Source organism: Solanum stenotomum, chromosome 5, assembly GCF_019186545.1.
Source record: "Solanum stenotomum isolate F172 chromosome 5, ASM1918654v1, whole genome shotgun sequence".
In the NCBI taxonomy this organism is placed as follows: Eukaryota; Viridiplantae; Streptophyta; class Magnoliopsida; order Solanales; family Solanaceae; genus Solanum; species Solanum stenotomum.
Genome location: NC_064286.1, coordinates 49,342,067 through 49,352,664, shown reverse-complemented (window position 1 = coordinate 49,352,664; position 10,598 = coordinate 49,342,067). Strand labels below are relative to the sequence as shown.

Genomic DNA, 10,598 nt, shown 5'->3' with positions numbered 1-10,598 from the left:
CTTCACGTATACTCAAACCATTTTTTAACATCCATTTTCGTATTTACAAGCTCTTTTTAAAAAATCGCTCAAATTCCCCATTTTTTCGTGTGTATTAGCCCATGGATCTGTTGAAAGGAGTACCCAGAATCTTTTTTTCAAAAAACTTTATGAGGACCTTTGTAATGAGTTGGGGAACCTTCATGTATACTCACACCATATTCTTAACGGCGATTACCGCATTTACAAGCCATTTTTTAAGAATCGCCCAAATTCCCTAATTTTTCATCTATATTAACCCATGGATATGACGCCTGGTGCACCCTAAATTTTTTTCTCAAAAAACTTTGTGAGGAATTTCGTAATTTGTTGGAGAACCTTCACGTATGCTCACACCATTTTTAACGTCCATTTCCGCATTTACAACCCCTTTTTTAAGAATCACCAATATTTTCCATATTTTTGAGTGTATTAGCCCATGTATTTGGCGCCCGGAGCACTCAATTTTTTTCTCAAAAAGCTTTATAAGGACCTCCGTAATGAGTTGGAGAATCTTCAGGTATACTCACACCATTTTTTAACGCCCATTTCCACATTTACAAGCCTTTTTAAAGAATCGCGCAAACTCCCTAATTATTCATATGTATGGATCTGGCGCCCGGATCACCCAAAATTTGTTTATCATAAAACATTATGAAGACCTCTGTAATGAGTTGAGGAACCTTCACGTATTCTCACACCATTTTTTTAACGCCCATTTCCACATTTACAGATCTTTTTTTAGGAATCACCAAAATTCCTCGATTTTTCATATATATTATCCCATGGATCTGGCGCCTGGAGCACCCAATTTTTTTCTCAAAAAACATTATGAGGACCTCTGTAATGAGTTGGGGAAACTTCACGTATTCTCACACCATTTTTTTAACTCCCATTTCTGGATTTACAAGCCATTTTTTAGGAATCTCCCAAATTTCCCAATTTTTCATTTTTATTAGCCCATGGATCTGGTGTCCGGAGCACCCAAATTTTTTTCTCAAAAGACTATGAGGACCTTTGTAATGAGTTAAGGAACCTTCACGTATACTCACACCATTTTTTTAACATTCATTTCCGCATTTACAAGCCCTTTTTTAAGAATTACCCAAATTCCCCGATTTTTTGTGTGTATATGCCCGTGGATCTAGCGCTCGGAGCACCTAAATTTTTTTCTCAAAAAACTTTATGAGGACCTCTGTAATGAGTTGAGGAACCTTCACTTATACTCACACCATTTTTTAACTTCCATTTAAGCTTGTTACAAGCTCCTTTTTAAGAATATCCCAAATTTCCCAATTTTTTGTGTATTAGCCCATGGATCTGACGCCCAAAAAATTCAAATTTTCATCCTCAAAAATATTTATAAGGACCTTCGTAATGAGTTGGGGAACCTTCATGTATACCCACACTATTTTTTAATACCCATTACCGCATTTACAAGCCCTTTTTAAAGAATCGTCTATATTTTCCAATTTTTTGTGTGTATTATCCCATAGATTTGGCGCCTAGAGCATCCAAAAAAAATTCTCAAAAAATTTCTCAGCACCTCCGTAATGAGTTTGGGAACCTTCACGTATACTCACACCATTTTTTTAACACTCATTTCCACATTTACAAGCCCTTTTTTAAGAATTACCCAAATTCCCCGATTTTTTGTGTGTATTAGCCAATGGATCTGGCGCCCAGAGCACCCAAAAAATATTCTCAAAAAACTTTATAAGAACCTCCGTAATGAGTTGGGAAACCTTCACGTATACTCACACCATTTTTGAAACGCCCATTTTCGCATTTATAAGCCTATTTTTAAGAATCGCCCTAGTTCCTGATTTTTCTTGTAGTAGCCCATGGATTTGGTGCAGGAGCACCCAAATTTTTTTCTCAAAAAAACTTTATGAGGACCTTTGTAATGAGTTGGGGAACCTTTATGTATACTCACATCATTTTTGAATGCTCATTTCTGCATTTACAAGCCCATTTTAAAAAATTGCCCAAATTAAATGATTTTTCGTGTGTATTAGCCCATGGATCTAGCATCAGGAGCAGCCATAATTTTTTTCTCAAAAACTTTATGAGGACCTTCGTAATGAGTTGGGGAACCTTCACGTATACTTAAACTAATTTTTAACGCCCATTTCTGCATTTACAAGCACTTTTTTAAAAATCGCTCAAATTAGCCCATGGATATGGCGACAGGAGCACCCAAATTTTTTTTCTTAAAAAACTTAATGATGGCATCCGTATGAGTTGGGGAACCTTCACGTATACTCACACAATTTTTAATGTTCATTTCCGCATTTACAAGCCCTCTTTTTTGAATGGCCAAAAATCCTCGATATTTCGTGTGTTAATCCATGGATCTAGTGCCCGCATAACCCAAAATATTTTTCTCAAAAACTTTTATGAGGACCTCTGTAATGAGTTTGGGAACCTTCACGTATACTCACACAATTTTTAACACCATTTTTGCATTTACAAGCCATTTTTTACAGATCGCCCAAATTTCCTAATTTTTCGTGTTTAATTGCCTATGGATCTGGCGCCCGGAGTATAAAAAATTATTTTTCTCAAAAAACTTTATGAGGACCTTCGTAATGAGTTTGGAAACCTTCACTTATACTCATACCATTTTTTATCGCCATTTCCGCATTTACAAGTCCTATTTTAATATCACTCAAATTCACCGATTTTTTGTGTGTATTGACCCGTGGATCTTGCACCCAGAGCACCTAATTTTTTTTCTCAAAGAATTTTATGTGGACCTCGTAATTAGTTAGTGAACCTTCATGTATACTTACACCATTTTTAACGCCCATTTCAACATTTATAAGCCTTTTTTAAGAATCCCTCAAATTTCTTGATTTTTCGTGTATTAACCTATGAATCTGGTGTCCGGAGCACCCTAAAAAATTTTCTCAAAAAAAATTATGAGGACCTCCGTGATGAGTTGGGGAATTTTCACATATACTCACCCTATTTTTAACGCCAATTTCCGCATTTTCAAGCTCATTTTAAGAATCACCCAAATTTTGTAATTTTTTGTGTGTAATAGCCCATGGATATGGCGCCCGGAGCACCCAAAAGTATTTTCTCAAAATACATTATGAGGACCTCTGTAATGAGTTTGGGAACCTTCACGTATACTCACACTATTTTTTTAACGTGCATTTTCGCATTTACAAGCCATTTTTTAAGAATCGCCTCAATTTCTCAATTTTTCGTGTGTTTTAGACCATGATCTGGTGCCCAGAGCACCCAAAAACATTTTCTCAATAAACTTTATGAAAACCTCCGCAATGAGTAGAGAACCTTCACTTATACTCATATCATTTTTTTAACGCTCATTTTCTCATTTACAAGCCTTTTTTTTTGGAAAAAACTTTTTGAGGACCTCCGTAATTAATTGGGGAACCACCACATATACTCAGACCATTTTTAACGCCGTTTACGCATATATAGGCCTTTTTTAGGAATTACCCCATATCCTCGATTATTCGTGTGTATTAGCCAATGGATCTTGCGCCCTGGAGCACCCAAAAATATTTTCTGAAAAGTTTTTATTAGGATTTCTATAATGAGTTGGGGAACCACCATGTATACTCACACCATTTTAAATGCATATTTCGCATTTACATGCCATTTTTTAGGAATTACCTCAATTTCTTGATTTTTCATGTGTATCAGCCCATGAATCTGGCGCCTCGGAGCACCCAATTTTTTTTTTCTAAAAAACCCTTTATGAGGACCTCCGTAATGAGTTGGGGAACCACCAGTATACTCACGATATTTTTTTAATGCCTATTTTCGTATTTACAGGCCTTTTTTAGAAATTAGTTAAATTTCTCAGTTTTTCGTATGTATTATTTCATGGATCTGGCGCCTCAAAGCACTCAAAGTTTTTCCTGAAAATTTTTATGAGGATCTCCGTAATGAGTTAGGGAACCACTACGTACACTCACATTATTTTTAATGCCTATATTTCAGGATGTACAGTTCCCTTTTTAGGAATTACCAAATTTCCTCGATTTTTCGTGTGTATTAGCCCATGGATCTGGCGCTTGAGAGCACCCGCAATTTTTTTCAGAATTTTTTCTATGAGGACCTTTGTAATGAGTTGGGTAACCATCACGTATACTCTCACCATTTTTTTAACGCTTATTTCCCCATTTACAGCCCTTTTTTAGGAATTACATAAATTCCTCGATCTTTCGTGTGTATTAGCCCATGGGTCTGGCGCCTCAGAGCACCTAAATTTTTTTCTGAAAAAACTTTATGAGGACCTGTGTAATGAGCTGGGGAACCACCAAGTATACTAACACCATTTTTAACGCCTATTTCCGCGTTTATAGCCCCTTTTTAGGAATTAGCCCAATTCCTCGATTATTCATGTGTATTAGTCCATAGATTTGGCGCCTCGAAGCACCCAAATTTTTTTCTGAAAAAACTTTATGAGGACCTTCGTAGTGAGTAGGGGAACCACTACATATACTCACACCATTTTAACGCCTCTTTCCGCATTTACATGACCTTTTTCAGAAATTATCCAAATTCCTCTATTTTTCGTGTGTATTAGCCCATGGATCTGCCACCTCGAAACACCCAAAAAAATTTGAAAAAACTTTATCAAAACCTCTATAACGAGTTGGGGAACCATCATGAATACTCATACCATTTTTAACGCTTATTTCCGCATTTAAAGATCTGTTTTTAGGAATTACCCAAATTAATCAATTTTTCGTGTGTATTAACTCATGGATCTGGTGCCTCAGAGTACCCAAAATGTTTTTCTGAAATAATGTAAGGAGGACCTCCATAATGAATTGGGGAACCATCAAGTATACTCACACCATTTTAACGCCAATTTCCGCATTTACAAGATTTTTTTTAGGAATTACGCAAATTTCAATTTTCGTGTGTATTAGCCAACGGATCTGGTACCTTAGAGCACCCAAAAATAATTTCTGAAAAAGATATATGAGGACCTCCGTAATGAGTTTGGGAATCACCACGGATGCTGACACAATCTTTCTAACGCCTATTTTCAAATTTACATGCCATTTTTTAGAAATTATGCATTCCTCATTTTTTCGTGTGTATTAGTCCATGATTCTGGCGCCTCGGAGCACCCAAAAATTTTGCTGAAATTTTTTTATGAGGACCTCCGTAATAAGTTGGGGAACCACCATGTATACTCATCCCATTTTTTAAACGCCTATTTCCGCATTTATAAGCCCATTTTTAGGAATTATGCAAATTTCTCGATATTTCGTGTATATTAGCCCATGGATTTGACGCCTCGAAGCACCCAAAAATGTTTTCTGAAAAAACTTTATGAGGACCTCCGTAATGAGTTGGGGAACTACCATGTATACTCACCCCATTTTTTTTAATGCTTATTTCCGTATTTACAGTCCCATTTTTTGGAATTACCCAAATTCCTCGATTTTTTCGTATGTATTAGCCTATGGATCTGGCGCCTCGGAGCACCCAACATATTTTTCTGAAAAATAAACATGTAACGGAACCCGTCTTCGTCCTTGTTTTTCTCGAGAAGTAGTTGGAGGCACAATGTTCTTGAAAAAAATAAACATAGTAGTTAGCACAATTTGTGTTCCATGACGAGACACACCATTCCTTAACATAGTTTAAAATTTTTAACTATCTTGTATATTGATTTTGTTCTCATTTTATTTTTCATTCGCTCCGAAAAATCGATTCAAAAACACCAAACCAAATCGAATAGATTTGATATACGATGCATACTTTTCTAAAATCGAAAATCGAAGAACTGAATTGAAGTTTGATAAAACCAAACCGAATTGCCACCCTAGTAGTAACTTTTATATAACTTTATTTTAAAATATTTTAAGCCCAAATTCACATAAATTAAAATAGATAGAAAGTATAATATATCAAACGATTTTTCTCTCTCTGTCTTTTTATTTTGACAGGAAATATAGAGGTTGACATTGTTTAGCAAAGTTGATTAAAAGTTTTCTTTTTTGGTGGAGAAAAAGATTTAACTATTTTTTGAGTTTATTAAGAGCATATATTACCAAGGGACGAAATATGTGAATATAACTCTTTACCATTTAAATAGAAGAAAAAAAAACCTATTTTCTTGAATAATCATTTAAGTGTTGGTAAGATCCCACTAAAGTCATTTTTAATATTTCTTATAAAATTATTCAATTATAATTTTTAGGTCCTTCGAAAGAAAAAAAAACATCAACCATAGCAGGAGAAGAACAAAAATAAACACTTAGGAATTTTTAGTAGTTCACATGTACTTATTATCATTTGATCACTTGAAATATCATAAGATACAAGTACTTCGTTATAATTGAAAAACATCTAGATGATGTTAATAGGATAAAAGAAGTAATTAAATCTTTTTTGACAATTAATTCAATTGATAGAATTAATAGCATAATTGAAAAAAATACATTAAAAGCATATTTTATCTTACATACTAAGATCATGAAATAGGTGAATGATTCTGCTAACAAGCAGAGCCATTGGCAATCTTCAGATAGGCATGCAACAAATATGGAACAGAGAGACAGAAAATATGGATGAAACAACGACATGAACGCGAAAGAGTGCTGATAGCTCAGACCTCATATTCAAGACAACGTTTCGATGATCACATCAAGGGCTTAGATGCAGGATGATTCCAACATTCACAAGGATCAGACATTCATCATTCCAAGTATTACAAAGAAAGATGTAATACGAAGTTACTTGGCTGATACAGATCCAACCACATACATACAGTTCATAAGTGGCTCAAAGATGGCCAATTGTGAAATGAAATGGAAATTCAGAAGGTAGATCCATTCCAGCCAAAGAAGGAACCCTGTAAAATACAGCAGTAGTTATCAGTTTCGTCAGATTTAGGAGGACAGAATACTTATATGACCGACACTCCTAAAGTGGAACATTATGTTCACAAATACTTGAGGAATCGGAGAAGTACAAAAACTTCTAGTGTTCTTAGACAGTGAAAGTTTATTTACATGATCTAGTACTGGTGTAAAGCATGAAGACATTGTGCATATTCTTGACTTTGATGGGCCTAAACAAACAGGAAGAATGCAATGAGAGATATGCGGGGAATTTACTCATCCTTGATAGACTATGAAGCCTGGCACATACCTTAGCATCATAGAATTTCAGGAAAAATCGAGATTTGGGGATAGACAATTTAGTCTCAAGTATGTCAGCTATTGCAGCACTGAGTTTCTTATTGACATCAGCATTTAAGCCCCCAATGGAGACCAACTCTCCATAGGCAGCAGGCTGTTCTGTACCCCCGAAAGCCATGGGAACAGATCCCTTCAACACAATCATGACATACTGCACAATGAAAGCAATATTACTGCACTACAGAGAAACCAAACAAACACAAAAGGGATGATAAAGCATGTCAATTGAGCTTCTCAAGAGAGACTAAAGGCAAAACTTGTTGAGTGAACCTACATGCTAAAATGTTCATCAGCTAATGCATTTTCTACAAAGAGGCAATTACTTTCTAGTTTCTACTAAGTGAGACTTATGAATTCATCAAGCAAGATACTGATTATCTTGTAAAGCTAATAGCTTTTAGAACATTAACTGCAAAGTCTAACCCTGTGAAGAATTTCTAGAGCCAATTCTTCAGGGGTAGAATTACCTTAAAAGCATCTTGGTCATTGAAAAAATTGCTAAAATAAAGGTGAATTCATTGCAGTAATTTCAAAAACTTACTAAAACAGAAGGTGATTTTCCTCATCTGTCCCAATTCTTCAGGGGCAGAATCACCTAGTGTATTTTGTCTCACCTGGGATTTGCACGTGAGACCTCATGGTTCTCAACCCACTTCATTGACCACTAGGCCACATCCTTGGGTGCCTTTCTTCTATTCTTTCCTTTACGTATTATTCCGTCGAACCGATCAACAAAATAATGATATTGACAGACAATAAACTTCAAGAAAGAAACGTGCATTTTGAAGCCAAACTATTCTATGCTACTCATGTTTCTGTTCTATCCTTTCCTTCCTATCCCAAATGATGGATCCAAGGATAGGAGTATTTAGGATTTGTAAATATTTACTTGTTCTTTTTCTTAAGCAGATAAATCCCTGAGGCCAAGTTGGCACACAGGTCAAAACTCAGTGGATATATATTTTTCTCATTCTTGATTTGAGGTCTCCCTTTGTGATCCTGATTATCATTTTATAAGACAGATGTGAAAGTGAAAAATATGTCGCAGGTTAGCAGGAGTAAGAATTGTGAAACTGGAAAATGTTTGGTAAATGATCTCAAACAACTACCAGAAGCACATTGTGTCAAAACATGAGGTCTTAATCAGAGTAAGTAGCAATTAGCCATACAAGATACAACTCCTAATTCATTGAGATTTGAGGCTAATACATTAAGACCCAAAGTGCTGTTAAGAAAGAAGTGTGAGACCTGAAGTCCCAAACTAAAAGAGAACAGTTGCTCATTACCAACATCTAGAAGCTTTATAGTTTGGAAACTAGACAAATCCTATTCCTTAATCACTTAAACACAAATTCATGAGTATGAACACATTTCATTATTACATAGCTTCACTACAATGGCCAACCTAAAAGAAAGAAATTGCGCATCACCAACATTCAGAACTTTGAAAGGTCGAAACTAGACACATCACATTCCTTAGCACTTAAACACTAAAAATCACGAGTCTAGACACATTTCACTCTTCCATAGCTTCACAACAACATGATACACAGTATCAGCACAAGCAACGAGCATTGCTAACTCTACCATAGGGAAAATGAGAGTCACCTCATACTTCGTTTTCCCCCATGAACTTGACTATAATCCTTTTCACTTCAGCTATCTCGAAAAAATGGTCTGACACTCAAATGCATTTTTGAGAAGGAGAAGGAAAGTCAAATGCATTTTTCATTACTATAATTTATTTCCAAACATTTTAAAATTATTTTCAACCAGAAATATTGTGATGACATTTCTAGGCTATAAAGCCTCATTGAGGGCGAGAAGTTAAAGAGCTTTCAAATATAAAATGGTCTCATTTCTTTTGGCAGACTAACAAGGGAAGAATGTAATATAAAATGAAACAGAGGGAGTACTACAGTGGTCAAATTTAAGCACGTAAATTTCTGCTACATTTGTGAGTCAATCAGATTTTTCCTTCATTTGTGGTTATTCCGAACTTCTTTAAGATACTTCTAACTATAAAATATTTTGTATCTCAATAGTCAGCACTGTGGAGATGGAGGCCGAGCAGAGATAGAGTTCTCTCAATGAAGCCACACTACTGCAAGCTGTTGGTGAGGGAAGTTGGACTTCCTGCACATATCAGTTGGATTTCTAGGGGCTCTCAAAAGATGTATCTCTAGCTTGGTTGGCAACCAAGGGGGACTATTCTAAGTTCTAAGTTGGAAAAGAGGATCGCATATGTTAGCCTGTTCTTTCTGAGTAAAAGATCAGGCAAAGGTGTGGATTACCTCATATTGTTGGCAGGTGACTACATGATTGTGATGAGTAGTATTGAATTCGGCATGCAGCACACAATAACAGGATCGGTAAAGGTTTGGTGCTCAATAGATGTGCTTGTAGAATCAAAATGAGATCACATAGGACATCAGATGTTGTCCCCCTAGTAATAATGTGTGTCATGTAAAAGGAAATACTATAAAGGAGAGCAGGAGCTTTTGAAGGGAATCTAAAAATGTCTTTGTACACTTGAAGAATAGCCTTTGTTCTCAGTTAATTTTTGGTGCACACACAAAAATATCCCTACTTATATAGAAGATTGTGTGTCATTTGAAGAGTACCATATTTTGGTGCAAGTGCTCTACTTTTTGGTAAAATGCTTGTATATAAATGATCCATTTGTCCCAATTTCTGTGCCACACAAATGGTTAGAAGTGTTTTAGACCACAATTTCAAAATTCAGACTGAAAACCCGATGTACTGATCTACTCGTGCTATAAAAAGCCAGTCAACCTTTTGCTGCATTATTCCGAGTTTTCTTTTGTTCTCACTTTGCTATTGAACAGAAAAAGATCAAATCCTTTGTACCCACAATAGCATAGATGAAAACAACAACATAGTGGGAATCAGGAGAGTAGCGTGTACACAGACCTTACTCCCCCTTATTTCCGATAAACCCTCGGCAAAATCAAAATCCCTAAAGCACGAGACCCACAAAGACTTAATGACACAATTGAACATCTGGGTGACTGTCCAAACACTTAAGGCTCAACCCAAAAAGAGAATACAAACGATTGAAACATTATTACCTGTACAAGTTCAAAATACAACACAAAACAAGAAGGGAGAAGTATAACATACTGCTTCTGGTTTGCCGATGAGTTTGGCAACAGTGGAGGTAGCTTCAGAAAGTACGGAGGAAGTATCAACTCCTTCCAAGTTCACGTTTGTAGAAATGTTAAGGCACGGCATTTTCTTCTTCTTCTTCCTTAGCTGTTCTCGAGTCACTGTGAAAAACCCTCAAAATTTGGAATCTCCAACAATGCAAATTCGTTTTTTATCCACCAAATAAAAAGAAGATTGGGCCTTTCT

At 35.9% G+C, this 10,598-nt stretch overlaps 1 protein-coding gene across 2 annotated transcripts; it reads right to left on the bottom strand.

Moving 5' to 3' along the window:
• Positions 1–6,606: 6,606 nt before the first annotated feature.
• LOC125865163 (uncharacterized) lies at positions 6,607–10,598 on the bottom strand. 2 transcript variants are annotated; one of them, XM_049545351.1, is made up of 3 exons: positions 10,368–10,598; positions 7,174–7,374; positions 6,607–6,874 (listed from the first exon to the last, which is right to left on the bottom strand). In XM_049545351.1, exons 1-3 carry the CDS (start codon positions 10,476–10,478, stop codon positions 6,839–6,841), a joined length of 348 nt encoding a protein of 115 aa, XP_049401308.1. In that variant the 5' UTR covers positions 10,479–10,598; the 3' UTR covers positions 6,607–6,838. The 2 variants fall into 2 exon arrangements, with proteins under 2 accessions (XP_049401308.1, XP_049401307.1); XM_049545350.1 differs by lacking the exon at positions 6,607–6,874 and adding an exon at positions 7,025–7,093 and having other exon boundaries at positions 10,368–10,584.

Excerpts from the sequence above, each read along its gene's own strand:
- LOC125865163 (XM_049545350.1), bottom strand. The coding sequence starts at position 10,478 with ATGCCGTGCCTTAACATTTCTACAAACGTGAACTTGGAAGGAGTTGAT. Across the intron at positions 7,375-10,367 it reads TCATCGGCAAACCAGAAGCA|TATGTCATGATTGTGTTGAA; the intron begins GTATGTTATACT and ends TTCATTGTGCAG. Across the intron at positions 7,094-7,173 it reads TGAAATTCTATGATGCTAAG|GCCCATCAAAGTCAAGAATA; the intron begins GTATGTGCCAGG and ends CTGTTTGTTTAG.